General features: G+C 37.4%; 1 protein-coding gene and 1 long non-coding RNA gene across 2 annotated transcripts; both read left to right on the plus strand.

The window, feature by feature from the left end:
• Positions 1 to 6,386: 6,386 nt before the first annotated feature.
• LOC136283855 (uncharacterized) lies at positions 6,387 to 9,576 on the plus strand. The gene is made up of 3 exons (XR_010718956.1): positions 6,387 to 6,484; positions 7,374 to 7,508; positions 9,254 to 9,576. It is a non-coding gene; the product is annotated as an uncharacterized lncRNA (long non-coding RNA).
• Positions 9,577 to 12,235: 2,659 nt separating this feature from the next.
• Positions 12,236 to 17,223, plus strand: LOC136283922 (ZP domain-containing protein-like). Its single transcript, XM_066173488.1, has 4 exons — positions 12,236 to 12,336; positions 15,702 to 16,284; positions 16,535 to 16,836; positions 17,171 to 17,223. The coding sequence occupies exons 1-4, from the start codon at positions 12,312 to 12,314 to the stop codon at positions 17,221 to 17,223; spliced, it is 963 nt and encodes a 320-aa protein (XP_066029585.1). The 5' UTR covers positions 12,236 to 12,311.
• The last annotated feature ends 6,600 nt before the right edge of the window (positions 17,224 to 23,823 follow it).

A 23,823-nucleotide genomic window follows, 5' to 3' on the forward strand; every position in this document is an offset into this window, starting at 1 on the left:
TGTTTACATTTATTTTTTTTTATATGGTACCTCTAGCTGGTAGGACCTTAAAGGGCTTAGAAAATACTAGAGGTAAAGCTTGCATATTTAATCAACTTTGCCCAATTTTTATCACAGTTCGCTTTGAATTTTACTTTTTTAAAATTCCATTTAGTCTTACACTACATTAGAATCACTTTTTTCATGAACATCTTCTCGTTTCTTGGTCATGTACCTCAAGCTGGTAGGATCTTAGATGGCTTAGAAAATACTTAGACCAGGAGAACTTTGCGCATTTAAGGTGAATTTAGCTTACTTCATTTACTTCTTGTTCTATGGAAAAACCTTTCTACATTCCATTTTAGTCTTATACTGTTTATGGAGTCACTCCATACCTATATTTTCATGCTTTGTGGTCTTGTTCATCTGGCTAGTAGGATCTTAGATTACTCAGAAATCACTATCAGTCAGAGGGCAAGCTTATGTATGTGAATAAAGCTTTAAATCATTAACATTGCTATGTTTTAAATTAGTTTCAAATTAATAAATTTTAAACTAGCCTGATTTGTATTTTCTTCAGTTGCAGATTTATTTCAATACAAATATAACCAGTTTTAGATGAATTTGACTTGAAATTCATGTTAGACTTGAACATGTAAACAAGATTTACCAAAGGTTGTCATGTAATACTCTGTCTAAGTATGAGTGTAAGTTCTTAGAAAGGAACAGTCTCTATTTTCATGATATTTGTGTTTGATTAGAATTATTGTTGACAAGGCCAACCACTGTCTGAAAAACCAAAATCAAGTCATCTTTAGGAAGTCATATGACAACATGATTTTCATTCATCAAATTGACATTTTCCCTTTGTATTTTCAATGATATTTAACAGCATGTATGACTGTCTGAAAACCTTAAGGCGAGTTATTGTTGAAAATATAAAATAGGTATCTACAATATATACAGAATTTATACAATCATATAAATGATATTAACCTGTGCCTGTGTTATTTATTGTATTTTTAAATAAAAATTGCTATTATTAAAAAGAAATCAAACTTTTCTTATTTGAACACTAACCAGAAATCCATAGCTTATTGCCCTATAATGCCTGCTTTAGTTTCAGCTGATTCCCTATAAAGAGTCATTTGATGCTCAAAGCTTGTGTGCTGTGTTATCAAATAAGCATCGGTAGGTACACAACCATGCAACAAGAAGATATTCTTGGAAAAAATTATTCCAATCTAGTTTAAGACTAAAATGTAATGCCAAAAAGTAAAATGTAAAGCAGACTAACAAAAATAAGATAAAGTCAATGAAGTAAATAAGCTGTATTTCAAGTATTTTCTAAACCTCCTAAGATCCTACTAGCTGAAGTTATAGACTAATTAAGAGAGGACAAAATGTAAATGAATTCATGGAAAAAGTGATGCCAAGGAGGGTATGACTAATCTAAAAAATAAAAGAACAAATATTCAAATGTACTCAAAAAAAAATTATTCCAAAGAGTGTAAAACTACAACTTGGAATGCAGAAAAGTCAAATGTGAACCAAACCGTAATAAAAATAAGGCAAAGTCCACTATGCAAGCTGTACCTCTAGCCGGTAGTATTCTATAAGCCCCCCTTGATTCTACCAGCCACAGGTTCAAGACCAAATAAAAATAAATGAATGAATACGTATTTTTGAAAAAGGTGATTCAAATGAGTGTAAGACTAATTTGGAGCACAGAAAGAGTAAAATGCGAAGCAAACCATTGTAACAACTGAGCAAAGTTTATCAAATATACAAGCTGTACCTCTAGCCGGTAGTATTTGCTAAGCCTCCTAAGATCCTACCGGCTAGAGGTACAAGACGATAAAATCTTTCCAATCAGTAGCACCATGACAAGGGCATTACGGTGGTGATACTATTCATAAGTTTTGTTTACCTTTGCATGCGTAGGTCTTAGCGGCTACATTGTCGAGCAAAACTCTGCTGAAAAAGAAACTTAAGATCGACGAGGGTGAAGGAAACAGTCAGAAAAAATTCTTCACTTGTAAAGCATGTTATAATGTTCATGTCTGGTTCAACCACGTTGCTTGACTGTTGATAAATCGCAAATGGTGATATCGGAATAGTACGCCATATTGCAATTTTTAAGGAAAAAAAAGAAAAAAGCCTCTCCATGTACCACTCTTGGCAAATTATTTCACTCACAATGTTTTTTCGTTCTACAGATTAGACATAATTCGTCGATTCATTCCATATTTGAAACTAAGTTATAAACCGAGACGGTCTATTCGAGTAGTTTAAGGCCTGGGTTTCATCTTGGTTCGAGACCCTCAGCAGAGTTTCATGCTATTCAATCGAAGAGCGGAAACATGACGGCTGACCCGATTAGAGCGTTCACGTTTTCGAGGAAGTTAAGATCGATTTCTAGCCTAAATTTTTCAGAGGACGCTGCGTTTTCGCAGATGTCAGATTTACAGTTGAGGTTAGCGTTGTTTTTGTGTTGTTTTCCAGAAATTAGCTCTAATTTGCTGTACCTGCAAATTTACTAACACTTACACCATTAATTAAGAGCGTTCAAGCTTTTCTAGGCAACATCAAAATTAAATGAGACTGCTGTGAGTCCTGTGAGCTTCAACAAAGATAATTTATCAATTAAACTACAATGCTTGTACTTTTCTAGTTAATGAGGAAAATAAAAGCTATACTTACACAGTTGTGTTCCTGCATGTACAGCGAAGAATAGATTTTGGCTGAATCGATCACGAGAGACTCGTCAAAATGAGTGGTCGGTTTTAACCTTTATTATAATAAAGTTCGGATATAACGCGCACAGTCATTGGTTGAAAGAGCGTGCTCTATGAGAGTATAGAGCATAGAGCTGAGCTAAAGCTGTCACGCTATCTGCCAAACCGTACTATGTTCGAGCTTTTCAGGGACTTCTTTTCAGCTTTTTTCCGATAATTGAAAGTGAAATTTCGGAACTGAAGTGAGCCGATAAGTAGCAACAGAAGAATCAAACAAAGGTTTGTAAACATACCAGGCGCCGTAATTTACGTTATTAAAACGTGAGCAGATACGAAAATCCTCAAAGGAAAAACAAAATAGACATTCGAGGTTTTGAAGATTGATTCACGCTCAGTTAGATTGCAAGCTTACGTACGGAAATAAAAATCAAACACAGCTAACACTCATATAGTATATAAAGTTCAGTGTTCGAAAACAAAACAGAACAAAACAGAAATGATGAAAAATATAACCAAACTGGCATAACTGTTAAAATTCATTCTAATCATGACGGTGTCTGAGCGAATATGATCATGCTGAAGTCCATCGCGGCTCGCTCATCATGGCGATCTCCGGTCATCACAGCAAGCCTCAGAAACCACATCGGCCGCCCTTCGAGTGAAAAATTAGAGCTTGCTCTGATATCCTTTCCGATGCGTTGAGTGGAAAGTCACATCTGTCATTGCAGCCGAGTTTTGCGACGCTGTCATCCCGAGCGATCTTCATGTTCCGGTGAATTCGGCTGTCGTTCATTAAAAAAACACTCGCCCTGAACAGTTTGTTTTCTACCTTGTCATATGAAAAAACTCGCGTGTTTTTATGAGCCATAATTCGGCTGAAGTTCACTGAACATTTCACTTCAAGATTCTGTATTAGAGACTTAAAAACTTCAGGCAAAAGTGTTAAATTCGACCTACCGAACTATTTTAGTTTGTAAACTATCGCAGAAGGTGAACTTTGATGGTTTTTTAACTTTGATGGTTTTTTAACTTTGATGGTTTGACACTTTTGACAGCTTTAGTCTTGTACAGCCAATCAGATTATTTGAACCATTCTAACAGGGATTCTGATTGGCTTATTGTAGCGTGCTTTATGTATAGGAAATCGTATGAACGCGAGTGCATTTCGTGATATATGGGCACGAGTGATGTTTTGAAAGTTCTCAAAATTGCACGAGCCGTAGGCGAGTGCAATTTGAGAACTTTCAAAACATCACGAGTGACCATAAATCACGAAATGCACGAGCAGGTTCATACGATTTTTTATTTATTATATTCTCGACAAAATTACTCCATCGCGCTACTCTGCACGCCTTACGTACTACAAAAAACACTTCAATGGGTTCCAAAATGCTCACATGTTTTATTTGTACCAATCAAAAATGTAATGTTGTGACAGGTAAATCAAGCGTGAAGTTCTTGAAAGTTTCTCAGAAAATATTACAAGCCGAACTCAAAAGCTAAATTTCAGTTATTAAAAGCGGCAAGAGTACTTAAGCCCGCTAAACTGTTTTCAAATGTTTGATCTCAATCGGCCTCAGGGAATAACATAATAACCAGGTCTGTGTAGCTTTCAACGTGTTTTTGTTTTTCGCATTTTCTTTAAGTTGCTCAACGATGTTTTGGTTTGACAAAGCAAACCGGCTGTCAGCCATTTTTTTATAATTTGGTGTTCAAATTTGACGCTTCTCCGGTGTTTCCATGGCAACTTCTCCGTATTGCACTCTATAACCTATTTATGCATTCATCATTGACCAATCAGAAACTCGATATTATGTTGAGTATATAATAAGAGAGTATAGAGCATGCTGACGACACTGTTGTTCGCTTTGGAAATAAAGTTTGTTTTGAAAATTGAAAGGAATTTAATGGATTCTTTATTATAAAACAAATAGAGAAGCCTTGACTGTGCTCTGTACTGTTATAAAGCACGCAGGAAGCGGCTAGAGCACTCAAGAAGTGGGGAGAAACACTCGACTACGTCTCGTGTTTCTCCCTACACTTCTTGAGTGCTCAAGCCGCTTCCTGCGTGCTTTATAACAGAACAGAGCACAGCCAAGGCTTCTATATTTGTTAATTATAATAAAGTTCGGATATAACGCGCGCTGTCATTGGTTGAAAGAGCGTGCTCTATGAGAGTATAGAGCATAGAACTGAGCTAAAGCTGTCACGCCATCCGCCAAATTGTACCATGTTCGACCTTTTCCGGGACTTCTTTTTAGCTTTTTTCCGATAATTGAAAGTGAAATTTCGGAACAAGCGAGCCGGCAAGTAGTAACAGAAGAACCAAAGAAAGGTTTGTAAACATACCAGGCGCCGTTATTAACGTTATTAAAACGTGGGCAAATACGAAAATCCTCAAAGGAAAAACAAAATAGACATTCCGAGTTTTAAAGATTTTCACGCTCAGTTAGAGTGCAAGCTTACGTACGGTAATGAAAATCAAACACAGCCAACACTCGTATAGTATATAAAGTTCAGAGTTCAAAAACAGAACAGAACAAAACAGAAATGATGAAAAATAGGCTAAACTTCAGAATACCCCGCAACTCATTTCCGCCTCACTTACATGTGTCGGGAGGCTTTGAAGATCGAGGCATAACACAATAGACGCTATTCTTATTCAATGACATGTAAATGAGTTGCGGGGTATTCTGAAGTTGCTCCGAAAAATATAACCAAACTGGCATAATTGTTAAAATTCATACTAATCATGACGGTGTCCATCGCGGCTCACTTATCATGTCGCTCTTCGAGTGAAAAAATAAGAGCTCGCTCTGATATCCTTTCCAATGTGTTGAGTGGAAAGTCACTTCAGTCACTGCAGCCGAGTTTTGCGGCGCTGTCATCCCGAGCGATCTTCATGTTCCGGTGAATTCGGCTGTCGTTCATTTAAAAAACACTCGCCTTGAACAGTTTGTTTTCTACCTTGTCATGTGAAAAAACCCGCGTGTTTTTATGAGTCATAATTCGGCTGAAGTTCACTGAACATTTCACTTCAAGATTCTGAATTAAAAACTTCAGGCAAAAGCGTTAAATTCGACCTGCCGAATTATTTTAGTTTGTAAACTATCGCAGGGTGTGAACTTTGATGGTTTTTGAACTTTGGTGGTTTGACACTTTTGACAGCTTTTGTCTTGTACAGCCAATCAGATTATTTGAACCATTCTAACAGGGATTCTGATTAGCTTATTGTAGCGTGCTCCATGAGAGTTTATACTTTTTTTGTGAGTCCTATGAGCTTATCAATTAAGCTACAATGCTTGTACTTTTTGAATTAATGAGGAAAATAAAAGCTATATTTACACAGTTGTGTTCTTACATGTACAGCGAAAAATAGATTTTGGCTGCATCAATCACGAGAGACTTATCAAAATGAGTGGTCGGTTTTAACCTTTAATAATAACAGCTTAAGTTAAATGCCAAAGGCTAGTGATATGCCAATGACCCCCCAAAAAACTGGTTTTTAATCATACTTAACAATATTGTTTATTACACTTTTTTGTTTACAGCAAATTCTGTTGACATCAAACAACACTGGAATGTAGTGAAGTGTGGGGTCTTATGAAGAATCAGAATGAGCTGGAAGGTATGAATCCTACGATAAATATTACTGAACATAGCTGACTAAATGACCATCAAATAAATGCTTACATGTGACTGGATTGGTTACGTAGGTGTCATCTAATTATCAAGAGATGGTGCCTGGAGCTGGTCAATGTTTTAAGGTGGTTTAACTTTGACCTTTCTGAATTTTCTGCAATGAAAATACTTATTTTTTTTTTGTTTGGGCTTGCCTTCTGATCAGTAACTGCAAGTTATATTACTGATTAAGAATGACTTTCAACTTGGTTATGAAGCTGAGTTAGATGGTTTTTTTTAATGATCTTTTTACCAGTATAAGAGGGTTGTACATGTATTCTGTAAGTGTCTGTTAGAGAACAGAGTGATATGGTTGAATCTTCAGGCACTACATTTAATTTGCTGGTGTGTAGAACAACCTAGAACTTACTTGTTTGTTTTTCAAATACATTAGTGTCTACTCCCTGAGACTTTGAATACTCTTTTAAAACCTGCCAAGCATTGGTTGGTGGGACACTTGCCTCTTGTCTGTTGAATGGTACTCGAGAGTGACATCCATCAGCAGCTGCTAAAGGTCCCCATCCAATGTTGTGAGAACAAGCAACCTCTTTTGTCACTTTGGTGTATTGTTGACCCTTTCCTCTGCTTTATTGATGATACTGAAGCATTCTACTGCTCTTTGCCTTGCAAATGATATGCGCTGAGCCAGGTGAAGGCCTACAGTTTTTTTTTTAGAGAATTTTCACATTCTTTATAAATTTTATCTTTGCTTTACAATTTTTTTCTTTGCATTAACAGGTGATTCCTTCTTTGTTAACCCAGCCTCAGGAACTGGGGATATTACTTCGCCAAAGGACTTTCCCAATCACTCCTTGCATACTTTGTCAAATTCTTTGTAGATCACTGTCCCAAAGTTTTTCACCTCCTTCTGTGTTTGTTTGGGAATCTTTTTTGCCAGCTAGTTCTTTAGTTTGACTTTTAACATTTGTAAATGATTCCCTTTTGTTCACCACACAGCATGTATTTTTCTTGTAGAAAATGCTCTCTACTGGAGTTGTTTAAACAAAGCATTAACACTGTGAAGGGTGTTAATGCAAAACGCCATCAAGTTTACAAAAGTCTCTTTGCAGGGTTGATTTACCCGGGACAGTTTGCTGCCAGCTTTCAATGGTAAATGTTTTTAGCTACTTCCTCTATTTTTCAGTGGTGACCACTGTAAAATTAGGTGATAAATGGCCTTCTAATTCTTTAGAAAAAATACTTATTAATGATAGGGAACTTTGTTTGTAGTTGATACTGCTTTTTTCCATCTGTAAGTATTTGGAAAACTTCAAAAGGTTTGTAGAGAAAAGAAACACTTTTGCTGACATGTTGATGAAGATATTCTTTGAAATTTTCCTTGTACAGCCAATACCTCTCTTCCAGATGCCAGCTTATGCCTCTTCTGACTAATTATCATATCTTGTTATTCTTTCCTATTTTTTGACAAGAGAAATAAAAAATTGCCCCCCATAACTTAACATGAGCAAATCAGCATGTCAAACGCCATGTCAATTGGCATCATGCTTCTTAATCTTTTTAACTCATTTTTTCTTTTCTTCCTTTCCTTTTCTTTTCTTTTTTTTTTTTTTTTGCACTTCACAAAACTTGTCAGTCTGGAAATTGGTGCAATGTGTGCATGCAAATTATCTCTGCATCAAATTGGGTTGAAGGGAAGAATCTGATTTTTGAAGTTCCTTGTTGTTCACCTTTTTTTTTTTTTTTTACTGCTAGCCCGAATAAAAACTCTTTTCATTACTTACAAAATGATTTTTGCAACTCCAAAGTTCGTGGAGGCAATGTGTGCAAGGGGCTTGAGCCAAATAGTGGCAAATATTGGTAACTTAAATGAAACAAACTTTAGCAATCCATGCAAGCTAGTACTGGATCATACAACGATATAAGTGAATTAGTTGTTGAATTAGTGAAAATATCTGGAATCGCTGAATGTCGAAGCCACAATCAGGAAAGGTGTTTGCATGGGTAATAAATTTAAACTGTACGTTTACTCTCAGTTTTTTGTTATTTATGGTATTGCTAAACATGCTATGCATCTGATTTAGGTAAAGTTTCTGCACAGCCCCATACTATTGTAAACAAATCTGTTTTCCAATGAAAATGTATGGTTTTTTTTTCACTGTTTTCTCTATACAAGAACTGAATGCATAATGTGGGATGGGGCTGTGCGGAAATTTACCTTAGTTGGGATATTTGCTGTCACTTGTGGAAACATCGTATTGTTCTTGACTTTTAGATGTGTACTGAACCTGTAGTAACAAGTTCATGTGCTTTTCAATGAAAGTGAATTACAACCAAACTTTAATTTAATGTAGTTTTTGATCTGTCCTAGTCAGACATCACTGAGCTCAACAATAGAGAACAGTAGAAAAAAAAACCTGCAGTTTTAGTTGAAAAAGAATTTGCCCAAGCAATGTTCTTTATCCAAGTAATAATAATTATAAATATAGATGTTACAAATAGAAGTTATATGTTACATTTTGAGAGTTTAAGGGTCAAAATTACATGTACATATGGTGCAATTAAACTTTAATGCTGTCTGCTACATATATTCTTACAAACTAAGCATGCCATTTTAAATTTACAGATGCAAAAGGCACTATTAATCAATTCTTAATACAAAAATGCAATGATTGTTTAGTTTTGATGTAATGTTGCAAAAAAGGAAAAAACCCATAATACACCTTGATATGTATGCTTAAAAAATTGTTATAAATAAATTTACCCTTGGCACTGAAGTCAACAAATACATTTCTATCAAAGCAACAACTTAATTTCTAGGGATGGTTATGAATGATTTTCTTCCTCCGTTATTCCTAACAATATGTGTTTGTTCATTTATTTTTGTCAATGTAAAGAATGTTAAAGTGCTCTTGGTATGGAAAGTGGCTGCATCAAAGATGCTCAAATCACTGCATCCTCACAATGGGATAGAAATCATGCAGCAATCCAGGGAAGATTAAACTTTAAGGCTGGTGGAGGCAAGCAAGGAGGATGGTCAGCAGGGAAGAATAATGGAAATCAATGGATACAGGTGGCTCTTGGCAGCTACACCAAATTAACAAGTATATATAGCAACACAAGGAAGGAATGCTCACAGCCAGTGGGTAACATACAAGCTGCAGTGTAGTGAAGATGGAGTGAACTTCTACTACAATAAAGTACCAGGACAGAGTTCACCTAAGGTATGCAAATTGCCATGTGCCACATATTGAATGATTTTCAGACAAACCACAAGTCATCCTTTTGGTATGTGTAGAAAATGAACCTTCAAATGAAGGAAAATCTGTTGATGTTCATGTCATTTCCTTTCAAAATGGCTAATGGGTCACAAGGAGAATACTGAATAAATAACATTCTTGAGGGTGCTATTATATACAAAGTGATGCCAAAAATGTTGGCATGTAAGTGATTATGCTGTGCAGATTAGTGCTGAGTATGCTTTATTATGTGATTGCAGGCCAAAAATTCAGCTGGCCATCACAGCCTTTTCATCCAGTAAACTTTACAAGCAGCTTGCACTTAGTGATAACCTTTTGATTGATTATCTTTTCTTTGGTGTTTTTTCTCCATCAAAGTCCCACATGACACCCCAACCTTCTGGCTAATGGATTACAACTAACCATGACTGGGTATTAATGAAAGATCCAGTGCTTTAACTTAATATCATCCTTCAAATAATTATTACTAGTGTGCACTAAGTGGTTTAAATCTCCAAAATAAAAAAGGGAATTTTTTTTCTTTGCTTGTGTTGGAGAAGTCTTTAACCTTTAAACCCCTTAGAGTGACTGGCATCTAGTTTCTCCTTTCGATATCAGTTCTGGATCACACACTAAGGTCATGGGAATAAAGGAAATGATCACCAAGTAAAGTAGATTTAGACAAATTCTCCTTGTCAGCACCTTTGGGAAAGTATAGCAAACAGTAAGCAGAATATGCATACTTATTGTTAGGGTGTAAATTAAAGATTAAGTTAATATATCTTAAACTCTCATTTTTTAACTTTGTTTAAGCAACACTTAATTAGACAGAATAATGATAATTGCAATGATGTTATTGTCACGGGAATCACTTATCTTACTAGATTTTGTATATAATGATCATTTAAGGTTATTAAAGGAAATAAAGACAAGGATAGTATTGTGTACCATGAAATAACCCCACAAATCCAAGCCTGTTATATCAGACTCAGACCCACAGCATGGTATGGTCATATGCCATTAAGGATGGAGCTGTATGGATGTTTAGGTATGGTAAACATTACTCTGAGTTATTAATTAACATTAACTCACGCTTTGAGTACCTGCTCACCCATGTATATTGTCAATTCACAAACAGATCTGTTGATTATTTTCAAATATTGAGAGATAGTGGGTTAACACGTCATAAATATTATCGAGGGGTTGCAATTGGGTGCAACAAAGAAGTTCTAATTTGGGGGAATTTTTGCAGGTAGAATTGGGGAGAAAGGATGTTGATGTGCAGTTGATTGACAAAAGATGTGCAAGAAGCAATTGATTTTGATGGACCAAACATTTGGTTCTTGTAAATAAGCGTTTAGTAGCAAACATTTCATTTTTCACATAATGTGGTAAATTTTGTCACTCACACCATGGTGAAAATCCTGTTATAGGGATAACATGACCATATCTCTCGCTTGTGGTGTTTCTCATCTTGTAGGTTTAAGTTATTTAAGAACTAGTATTTCACACCAATTTTACAGTATTCACAAAAGTGAAAAGTTTAAATGAAGATAAAACAGTTTGAGGTTCAATTTTCTTAGCTATTCTATGCTAATTTGCTCTAGAACAAGTTTCAACTGGTTAGTTTGACCTGAAAACAACCAGTTTTCCAAATTTTTTTCTAAATTGATTTACCAAAAGCATTATAATTTGCCAAACTGTCTGTCTTGTTTAATGCTACAATCATAAAGTTTTTATTGCACATCATTAATTGTTTGCAAAAACACCTGTCTAATCCAATGATGAAAATGCAATTAGCTTATAACTAATATGCTATAAAATGCATAACTTGCACCATCTTGGTTTCCCTTGAACTTATTTGGCACTGAAAAATGGAAGGGTGCGACACATTTTTTATTATAAGCATTATATTGCTGAAATACGGATATGGCAAGAAACTCTAGATTGTTAGATGCTACATTATGACATATGTAGAAAATTTCTTCTCAATCCAAATTTTGTCTGACTTTTAAATTTTCAATAGAACTGTATGTACCTACCCACAAACATACCTACATGCCTCAGTACATAAAACATATACACATAAACTGTTCTTTCTGTATTTCTGTAAAGAATGTTCAGCACCTCTTGGTTTGGAGAGTCCACGCATTAAAGATGCTCAAGTCACTGCATCTTCACAATGGGATAGAAATCATGCAGCAATCCAGGGAAGATTAAACTTTAAGGCTGGTGGAGGTAAACAAGGAGGATGGTCAGCTCGATGGAATAATGGAAATCAATGGATACAGGTGGCTCTTGGCAGTTACACCAAATTAACAAGTATAGCAACACAGGGAAGGAATGCTCACAGCTAGTGGGTAACAGCATACAAGCTGCAGTACAGTGAAGATGGAGTGACCTTCTACTACTACAGAGTACCAGAACAGAGTTCACCTAAGGTAAATGTAGAAGCAGTTACTTGGTTTAAAACTGTTAGTTTTTTTTTACTTGCACTTGCAACATGATACAATAATTTTAAATGTAATTTGAAACTTCCTTTTAAAATAGCATGACTGTGGTAACTGGTTATTAATTTTACTTGCATGTATTTGTAGATATTCAAAGGAAATAAAGACACTGGGAAAGCATTGTTTATCACCAGTTAAACCCACCCATCAAAGCTCGCTACATCAAACTTCAAACAACAGCATGGTATGGTCATATATCACTAAGGATGGAGCTGTATGGTTGCTCAGCAGGTATGATTGTTGTCTTACATGAAATTATTTGGCACTGAAAATAGCAAGGGTGAAACACATGTTTTGACTATTAAAGCAGTATAATGCTGAAATATGGATATGGCAAGAAACTCTAGATTGTTAGATGCTACATTATGACATACATAGAAAATTTCTTCTTCAACCAAATTTTGTCTAATTCATAAATTTTCAATAGAACTGTATGTACCTACCCAAAAACATACCTCAGTACATAAACACATACACGTAAACTGTTCTTTTACCTTCTGTATTTCTGTAAAGAATGTTCGGCACCTCTTGGTTTGAAGAGTCCACGCATTAAAGACGCTCAAGTCACTGCATCTTCACAATGGGATGGAAATCATGCAGCAATCCAGGGAAGATTGAACTTTAAGGCTGGTAGAGGTAAACAGGGAGGATGGTCAGCTCGGTGGGATAATGGAAATCAGTGGATACAGGTGACTCTTGGCAGTTAATTTAGTGTTAACAACTGGGTTGAAAACGTAAATTAGCCTCCGTAAAGGGTAAAAAAGCTGACGTTTCGAGCGTTCAGCCCTTCGTCAGAGCGATGGAGTTACACCAAATTAACAAGTATAGCAACACAAGGAATGTTCACAGCCAGCGGGTAACAGCGTACAAGCTGCAGTACAGTGAAGATGGAGTGAACTTCTACTACTACAAAGTACCGGGACAGAGTTCACCTAAGGTAAATGTAGAAGCAGTTACTTGGTTTAAAACTGTTAAAAACATATCCATATGTCTGCACAGTATAGAGGTAACAGTTATAATATGTTGCAAGTAGTCATTAATTAACTCATCTGCAAATACCAAGAGGCTAAGCCCCTGATCATACATTCTAGTATGGAAAAAGTTAATTATGCTACATATCTAGGCTGGCATTCAAAATTGGAGTTGGTTTTTACTTTCTCTTGCAAATTTACAGCAATTGCAATCAACACGTTATAATTTTAAATGTAAGTTGAAACTAACTTTTACAATGGCATAACTGTGGTAACTGATTATTAATTTTACATGCATGTATTTGTAGGTATTCAAAGGAAATAAAGACAGCAACAGCATTGTTTATCACCAGTTAAACCCACCCATCAAAGCTCGCTACATCAAACTTCAACCAACAGCATGGCACGGTCATATATCACTAAGGATGGGGCTGTTTGGTTGCTCAGCAGGTACGATTGTTGTCTTGCATGAACTTATTTGGCACTGAAAATTGGAAGGGTGAAACTTACATGTTTTTACTACCAGTGTAATGCTGAAATATGGATTCTGGAGGAAACGGTAAATTATAAAATGTTATAACTTTTTTTCGGTTACTTAATGTTGCTGTTTAGCTTTAGTGGAGATTCCAGAATGTCTTCCTTTTGTGGCGTGTCAGTTAGTCTTGAGCTGGCTGAGCAGCATGTTGTAGGAAATTTATTACGGGATGAGAAAAGCCTTTAGTCTTCTCACCCGCTGGTTCTTTTCCCTCAAACTCAAGGACTTTAATGTTGTCAAAAATTTTGGCCAGGAGGTGGAGTTTTGAGGCAGTCATTACTCTGACATATACCTTGTGGAGAATTTGGTCAGCAAGAATACCCTTGCAAACACGCCCACTCTGTCGGTCAAAGAAAAGCTGGCTTTGCCCCCAAAGGGGGAGGATCTCAATAAAGGCATTGATCTGTCTTACAGCAAAGTACCGGGCTCAGATGGCATTCCTGTGGAGGTTTTGCCGTATGCGAAATCAGCACTCTCTTGTCACCCGCTCTTACGCCGATGCTGGGAGTGGGTATGGGATTAGATGGGCTGGGCTGGGCTGGGCTGGGCTGGGCTGGGCTGGGTTGCTTAACCTTGCACGCACAAGAACCAAAAACAAAGTGTAGTGAGTCGTGGGCCGGGTTGTTCAAAGCTGGGTTAAGATAACCCAGGGTTAGTTAGAAATCTGATTTTAAATCTGAAAGCTTTAAAAGAAAATTCATTATAATTTTATTTGTGTACAAATTTAGGATAGGATGCTCTAAAAAGAACAGAGAAAATTGTACAAAGGGGTATTTGAACAAAGTAATTGAGATACCTAGATTAAAATTTAACCCTGGCTGGGTTCGTGCTAATCGGCCTTGGAACAGCTGGGCTCTAATCTATGAGATTCTATTGTCTGGTGGTGCCGCTTCGATGTCCCACATTTAGGTGGGCCTTTAGTTTCCATCATTTCCATTACTCCCGCGTTTTGACTTTTTCTACGAATAAAATTCGCCTTAAGCTACCTTGAACTTAGCCCAATCGCGTGTTAATTCCTTTTATCAACAAAGGGCAAAATTACTGAGCGCTGATTGGTTGAGAGAGAGGGCATTTTTTCTTAATCGAGGGCATTTTTAGTAATCAAGAGAGGGCATGATTACCTGTTAATGATTGGCTAATCCGTTGCATAGCAACGGTTCGCTATCTTGAAATTTGTTAAAAATAGAATGCGCGCGTGATTTTCCTTCGCATAAATTTTGCCCTTTATTGATAAACAAGTAATTGGAAAATTTTGAAAACTCTCGTGCAATTAATCCTTAATAGTACTTGGCCTCATGTGATTATCTATACTTAAAACAACCTGCATTTTATTACGTATTTTTTCACACAGAGGGCAAAGTCTAGATGGGCAACAACCAATCAAGGAGCCCTCTTTGAAATATTATTGTTTTCTCTTGTTCAGTGTATTTTCACTTGTTCGAGATCGCAATATATCTTTGCCCATGGTCTAATAAAGGAACAACAGAGTTTCAATTTGCTTTTCGTTGAAAAATTACGCGGAATTTTGTTTTTAAGGCAACTTACTATGGATGAATGATTTTGATTTTCTCTCTGTTAGAGGAACGGTGGTAAGCGTAGTCTCTTTCGCAACCGTTATTTGGTCTCGTCACGCAACGCATTCCCTCTCCAACGGGAAATGGAGGGCGTTGTGTGACGACCAAACAACGGCGGCGAAGTAGACAATAGTAAGCATGGCGACGATTTCATTTTTACTTAAAAATATTTAGATAATAGACCACAAAATATATGTGAGAGTTCATATAAATTAGGTTTTTCCTCTCTTTCTCTTAAGGCGAAGTAATGCGTTATTTTCGTTCTTTTGAAAGTTTTCTTGCTCTTTTCAGTAACAAACTGTCTCGTCTCAACCCACACAGCAAACAAATGAACTCTTGCATGCTACGCATGCCCATGTTCTAATGTGTGTCAACTTACTTGTTTCGAATCAGTCATTTCAGTTTTTTTTTTTTTGGTTTATGCATATTTGCAGTCGAAACTTTATATACCATCCGATTCTAAAATTTTGTATGTCTATAATATTATACTTGTATATTTTATATTTTCACTGAAAGCTTCTGGAGTAAATGTCCTCTGCGGCGATAAAACCATGACTATTTTCATCCCAAAGACCCTCCTCCGTGGTCTTGATTTAAAGAATCTTCGACTCCTGGACACCAAATGTAAAGGCAAAGAAGGACGGACACACCTTAGCGTTACAACATCATTGACGGGCTGTAAAACTACCAGCAGGTATACACCTACAGCTATCATCTACTCCAACACATTGATAATACCCGTGGCCACTAAAAGTGCCGTGACACGCTTACATGATATAAAAGTGCAGTTCAGCTGCTATTACTCAATGCATGGTACAGTTTCATCGCTTGGTTGGACGCCAATTAAAACGACACTTGAACTCCGTGAAAAGGCCAAAGGGAACTTGACACTGTCGTTGAGAATGTTTCATAACAAGACATTTGTGAATCCTTACACGAAAGATGATTTCTCTGTTGCTGTGGGGCTGCACAGACGATTGTTCTTAGAGGTATCCGTGGCAACAGATGAGAAAAAGCTGTCAATCAGAGCTGATCGATGTTATGCCACGCCCACCCAGGATCAAAAGAATTCTCTGAAATATGAATTTATAAAGAAAGGGTATGTCTAGTAGTAACTGTCTTGGACACTTGATTTCTACTCCTTTTGCAAAATCACACCTGGTTTATTTTGCGGTCACTTGAGACGTTTTCCTAGGCAACTAGTGGTTGGTGATATGTAAGTAAAATTGGATACACTCCGCTCTCTTGAATTCCCTGGTCATCAACAACATAAGTTTTAAAAAAAACTTTTGTTAAGGATATTCGTAGGTATAATTTCACCTTGATCAAGGAAATTTGCTTCACTTTAGCTGCCCAAGTGATGTAACAGTGAAATATCATTCATCGCCTTCTTCTCGTGCTCAGCGGTTCAGCGTGGAAGCCTTTAAGTTCATTAGTGCTCGTCCCTTTGTTTTCGTCCACTGCCAAGTGCCTGTATGCTATGCAACCAACTCCGGCTCCAAATGCTCGATGAAATGTCCTTCAAGTGGCCGAGGGAAACGTGAGCTGAGTGATGACGTGACTTACGACGTGTACTCTTTAGTCCAGGGACCCCTGCACCTGACGCAAGAGAAAAGAAAGGAGAACCGCGGGAGAATTCTGGGTGAGACTGGTACGTAGATGAGCTGTTTCCGGGGACACATATTAGGGATGCATCCTGAGGATAAATTCTATCCCCGGTCCCCAGTACCCCATGGACCCCTCTTGAAAGGCCCCTCAAGATTTTTGAGTTGTAAAAAATATCTCTGATAACTTTCCCCATTCCCAAAATGATTCACCCTTGTTTGTTTGTATATTTTTTTCCCGACCTAATTACAAACTTATTGTTACGACATCTTAAACCAGCATGTTACAGTATGACGCTTCGCAAGTGAGGATTTTTCAACTTTGCAGTGAAATTTATTTGGAATTAAGTCTATATTCCCCCTTTTCTGTGACGTCCCTAGGTTCCAGTCCTCACATTCCGGAGGCTCTGTCCGCTGACAATCATCACAAGTAGCTTCAAACTCATTTACACTTGGACTTGACCTGCACTTGAACCACTGAAGGATGTTTGAGCTGGATATTCGTGTAAAGGGTGTTTCACAAGTTCGTGCCCATTTTTCTAAAAGGCTATATCTTACTTATTTTTGCATTCTGGAAGCCGTATCTTTAAAAAAATTACCTAATTTTGCTTACTTTTACAAAGTTTTATAGTCATCCAAAAGTTGAAGGGGAAAAAAACATATTTAAAATAATTTTCCGGCATCACAGAAATAATTTCTGTGATGGCTAACCGACTAATAAAAAGCACTCTCTTTTCACGTAATTGTTTTTTTCTTTTTCGTAATTTTTACATCGCTATCGATCCGGAACAAATAAGAAATATATTTTTCTTTTTTGATGTTTTTATTATTATTATTATTATTATTATTATTATCATCATTATTATTATTATTATTATTTCAAGGTAGCTAAAGAAACGTATTAATCCTTAAAATCCTGTTACCTCTTCTACTTCTCCTGCTCAAGCATACCTCTTATATTTAGACGCTGAATAATCTCAAAAACTGACGAAAAAAATATGCGGAACAGCGACAACAGCAAACAAACAATTATAACTTACAAATAGTTTTGATATTTAAGTTCGGTTCTTGAGGTTACTCACTGATCTAACTCAAACAGGACTGTCGAAAAGATTTGATTTATGTAAGGGTGCCTGCGCCTATATTTTTCTCATTTTGTAGTACGGAATGACAGAACTGGCTCTTCAATCAGCTGTTAGTCGAAAAGGGATTATTACTGAAGAGATTTTAAACCTGTCTTTAGTAAGACTGAATAACCACTGAATGCTAGTTTGCCGAGTTATAGAAAAACTCAGCAGCACTTTTCTAGGAAATGAAGATGGTTTAGGATTGGCCATCCTTAGAGGCATTGCAGGTGATCAAGTTAAGAATTAATAGTATGACATCTTACTAATGAGCCAGCAGCTTTAAACGTTAATGATGCCGCATATAGTACTGTGATGGGACGGCAAGCAGAAGGTTACTGGACACGAAGAATTAGAACTTTCCTATAAAGGCGCTAGCACAAGACAATAATCCAAGATTGATTGAAGCTTCTGTTTTTGCCAGTCTTTGAAAATTGAAAAATAACTGCATTAAGCTTTTGAGGTACGGGATATTGAATCGAGGTTTTAAGTTTTACGGTAGTGATGAAGAGTTATTAAGGAACATCAGCTGGTTGATAGAGCCTTTTTCTCAAGTTTAATATTTTATTTTAAAGAAATGGTGAAGGGAAATGATGTGGGTATTAACTTACACATAAAAACAGGCATAGTGCTCTTATATACACGAGTGATTGGATGTTACGAGAGCATAAGGTTGACCATAATGGATAAGATGTTTTCATCCCGGAAACTCTCTGCTCAAGATATTTTTGACGTGGTGTTCAGTTAATACTTAGGTATCCTGCTGGGGAGCTGTTGCTTGAAAGTAAAATAAATTGAAGAAACAGAATTTTGCCCTCATTTGTTAGATCACATTCAAGACGTAAAATGACTCGTTGAGCCGTTGGAAAATAAAAAGCGGGAAAGGTTGAATCATTACCTTTGTCATTGTCGTTATCATTTGTAAATCATTTGAGCTTTTCTCGTAATTGGAATATATTTCTTAACATACAATAGAGATGTTATCTCGCCAGCTTTAGGTTCAGCAATCATCAGCCTCATTTCCTTGTTTACCTATCCACTTAGTTTTCCACTTAGTTAAGGAGTCTCCAACGTTGCCCAAATCAGAGTGGCAGTCAAGTATTTGCACAACGTATTCGTAATGTTATAATTGATTTGTCATCTACTTTTTCTCTTCCTTGTGGACTTTTAAATTCATCGAAATCGTTCACTAGGCTTTGTATCGTGATAGCACGGTGCCGTTCATAGCTGAAAGATGTTTTGTGACGTGTCTTTAAATTTTGAGCTGTTCAAAAACTGCAAATTATGGAAAGATTGTCAAAACGGACTTACAGTTCAAACCTACCATTTTAGCGTATGTCTCTTAAATTGTTGATAAGTCAGGTAACTTTCGAAACACTGTGAATTGCAGAACGTGATCAAACTATAGTTTTGAGTACTCCATTTCAGTCTAATTTTCTTTCACCCAAGACCTGTGAGCCATTTGTGGGAAATAACGCCGGGGGGTGGGTGCACGCCTTCGCTTCGCTCACTGCTCACGCTTTAAATGGGAAATGAATGTTAGCTCCTTATCAATTGTTCCCGAAATGCATCATCAAAAGTGTTTTCATTTAATCGTTTACCCGTTTCGTAATTATTTGGTTTGCTGACAATCCCATTCCTTGCAATTGAAAACTTTAGTCTACGGCCCCCCTAATAGGCCGCGTGAATGGCATTCACGCTAAACGGAACTTTGTTTACATTTCCATTTGTAACCTACATTTTATTCACTTGTGAGTAAGATTCTTGCTCTTCCTATCATCTTTACCTTTTTCCCTTTATCAAAGGTGGTACTTGCTACCCACGATAGATTGCCGGTATCTGATGAAAAGTCAGACCAACGGGATTCGAAGCCGTTTATCCTAACAAATTCTTGTTCCTCGCATTTTTTGAGAAAACTCGGCGGCGTTCTCTGAAATCGTTGTCTGCAATCAGAACGACCTCGCACACGCGTTAGAAGAATAAAAATCTTTTGTCTACTTATAATGATCTCGTAGCCATATCGCTTGTCATGCATACATTCCTAAAATAGTACAAAGATTTTAATGTGAGTTTGTTGACCGCCCCTACACGATTAAGAGCTTCTTCTAAAGGAAATTCTGTCTTATCCGAAGGAAACACGGATCGTTGATTAAGTGATGGAGAAACTTAGCAGAAAAGGAGTTATATTGAAATCTCAAAAATGTCCATGAGAATTCATCCCCACGATTTTTCTTCGCAAAAGGAGGATAGGAGGATATGGAGTTAACCTCAATTTGAAGAACCTAAGTAAATTTATTAGTAACCATCATTTCAAAAATAGAACAGAAGAATATAGCGTCATCCATAATTTGAAGAACTTGAATCCATGTATCAGTAAACAATCATTTCAAATTAGAAAGCTTGACTTCAGCGGTCTGTCTTATGACACGTGGGTGTTACACGACATCTGAAGATTTACGAGATTCCTCTTACTCTGTCCCAGTTGACAAGAACTGCGGAAAATATTTAAAGTTCTCTTGGAAGGGGGATTGTTTTAGTTTACCTGCCTTCCCAACGGTCTGGAATCTGCTCTACGACTTTTTCGCCAAACTGCTTAACCTTTCGCATTAGTATGAAAATTCTCCTCACTGTTCTTTATATATTTCCCAATGTGCTGACAAGGAGAATTTGTTTGCTAATCAAAAGATTCCTTCCCTGGAGACCATTTCCTTTATTCTCAAGACCTTAATGTGTGATTCAGGGCTGATACTGTAAGGAGAAATTAGATGCTAGTCACTCTAAGGGTATAAAGGTCTAAACCTGTTTATAAGACTGGGGAGGGAAAGAAATTTGTACCAAGGGGGCGGTCGACGGTCAAAAATAAGAAGAGGGTGGGGGTGGAAGAGTGAAGATTTCCCCGCCCTGCATCAAACAAAACACGGCCGGTTGAATAAACGATCGCGAGCTAGTTAACGTTAACTCGCCCTCATAAGACGCCTGCAGTAAAGGCTACCCCTATTCTGCTTTAGTTATAGCACTGTTGAGATCAACTGTGGGGGTTCATCTTCCTTTGATTTCTCACTTAAAGCCTCATTGCAAAAACAGTGGTCTTCGTCTCAGTCTTTCATTTATATTATGTCCACGTGAGTGCACAGTTCCTTCAAACGAATGATCTCGTCATAAATGTGACCCTCTACGGGAAAACAGAGAATAAGGTGAACGCAAGGCAGCGATTGCTAGGCTGGTCGCTCTAGTCAGGAAGGATCAAGAGACAACAAGTCCTTTTCCAGTCTTCTTGGTTCTCTTCAAATAAAATCATTAAAGCTTTGTTTTGCTCATTCTGCTTTTTCCAAAAAAGAAATATCGGTAAGCGCCCTGTCCTTGATAAGCGCCCTGTCCCTAATTACCGCCTTCCCTCGAATGAGCGCCCTCCTTTGAGGTACCAAAAGTAAATAAGCGCCCCGAGCGCTAAATCGAATCATTACGGTGAATGCCACGGCTGAAATTATACAGGGCCTATGAACACGCTTATTAAAATATCAAATCATACACATATACCCAAAGAAAACTGTCTATCAGCCCTTTCACTAACAGAAGGGAATCACATTCAGCTCCTCCTTACAATAACCTCACGCCCTCCGACAAAAATTTGTAATGAGAATAGTCAAATATATCCGCTACATGCTAGTTTTACCTCGGTATAAGAAAATTATTGGGAGCTAAAATCGTGAATTAATAATCACAACTTGGAAAAAAATATACTTAAAATCATGAGGTTGAGGGTCAGTGATGATTAGCCTAGAACCATGAATGAGATTGTTACAAAAGAAAAAAAATTCCTAAATTGATATGATTTGTTCACCAAGAAAAACCGAAACTACATTACATTCGTTTGAGTATGTTTCAGGGTCTAAAAAGACATAAAGTGAAAAACTCGACTAAGTGGCATAAAAACGTCGCCAACAAGGTATATGATTCTGTGTCTTACCTAAAACGTATTATGTGTTAAACTGTTTTATAAGTAATTTCTTAAGGAAAAAAAGGAAACCCACATAGCAAACAATCCAGAAAAAAGACGAAATCAGATTATACACTTTGCAGTAGACCTCTCTTGAAAGTAGGATTGTTCAAAACTTTACGCCCAAACCAAGAGAAAGTAAGGAGGTTATTTTCTCAGGCCTGAGTTGATTCCGCAAAATGAACGTGGAAACAAGTCAAGAACATTTGCATCTGTTTTATAGAACAATCAATCGATATCCTATTTTATAATCCATGACGCCGGACTCTAGCTTGACGTATGTAGGTCCTAGAGCTGCAATGCGTCCTTCAGTGCTCACTGCAATCTTATACAGGAAATAGCCACTTTTGTAGATAAAAACGCTTCGTACAAACTCACCATCTTTGGTGTATATTCCAATACATAGGAGCTCTTTTTCATCGTCAGTACTAGCCAAGACGACTTGTTGACTTTCCCTGTGAAATGCAATGTTTGGAAAGTGAACAAACCCTTTGAGATCAAACTTACTTAGATGATCACCGAGTTCGCTAAATATGTGTACACAATGGGAAGGCGTTTGGTCCACCACCATAACTCTGCCATCACTTACAGTGCTGATGTCTCGCGGGCTCTTCAAATTTTGTTCTCCAAAACTGCAAACAAACTGGCCATCAGTCTCGTATAGATCCACAAAATGATAGTCCTTTGTATAATTGCCTTTCAATACCATCACTTTGCCACTATCACTAACTGACAGTTTACACAGATTGCACTCGAGGTCCATTGTCCTCTCGCGAAACTTGTGATACTGGTCAGCGGATTTATCGAACTTAAAAATCCAACGCTGATGATTCTTTTCTTCAACCAGCACATAAATGTTGTCGTTTATGTCTGTCGCCAGTTTAACCTTCCAGTTTTCCGTAGATAGCTCTTTACCATTGTCATCAATAAAAGGAGGAAGTCTGAAACACTTCACAAATTTGCCACTATTGTCAAACGCCTTGATTGTCAAGTCATAGTCGGCTACAATATATTCCCCGCTTAAGTTGGTAGCGATATCTAGCGGATTATTTATCCTGTGCTCCTTTTCACCATCCTGACCAATTGTCCATGATAGATCACACTGCTCCATACCTTGTTCACGTAGTAATAGAGCCAGTCTCCTGTCATGCAGTAAGTCAACTTTCTCCTCTCCTGTATCGACATTGGGCCACTCCAGGAGTAGAAGCCCTCTGCTGCATATCGCTTGTGTGACATCGAAGGCGACATGATTGACGCGACAGACACCGGAAATGATTTTTACTCGTTCTTCTTGGTAAAACAAACCCATCACCGCACTGATTCTTGTCTTGAGCTGTACTTTAAAGCTTTGCTGAACCGTTGGAAGACCGTTTAGCTCTTTAATACATACTTTACACGGTGCTACAGCATCGGGTGGATTCTCTATTGCCTCTAATACTGTTGCCATCACTCGGTACTGCATTGCTAAAATGCGGTCAGTTGTTGATAGTGCTTCATTTGAAAATGCTATCGTTGCCATTTCACGGGCACGTTTGAATCTCTTCTTCGCAGTAGAAAGCTTTCTTGTGGCAGATTCAGTAAGCTCTAAATTTCGCATTCTTTCAGCAAGCGACACAACTTCCGCACAAGTCGCTTGTGCTGTATCCGCGCCAAACTCACTCCTTGACCTTATCTCGTCAAATCCTTCATACAACAACTCGATTCCTTCTCTAAAGAAGCTGATACTTGCTAGCAAATCTTTTCTTGACAATCCATTCAACTTGGGGCTCATGTCGTCGATTTTACTCATGATGATGTTACGAAATTGTTTATGTGTTACATCGCTTAGCTTTTCGACTGCTTTATCTCTGCCTTTATGCACGAGCCATCCAAAAGTCGCTTGAAAAACTGCAATGGGTCGCCCCATGTAAGGT

The sequence above is a fragment of the Pocillopora verrucosa genome, chromosome 10 (assembly GCF_036669915.1).
Source record: "Pocillopora verrucosa isolate sample1 chromosome 10, ASM3666991v2, whole genome shotgun sequence".
NCBI lineage: Eukaryota > Metazoa > Cnidaria > Anthozoa > Scleractinia > Pocilloporidae > Pocillopora > Pocillopora verrucosa.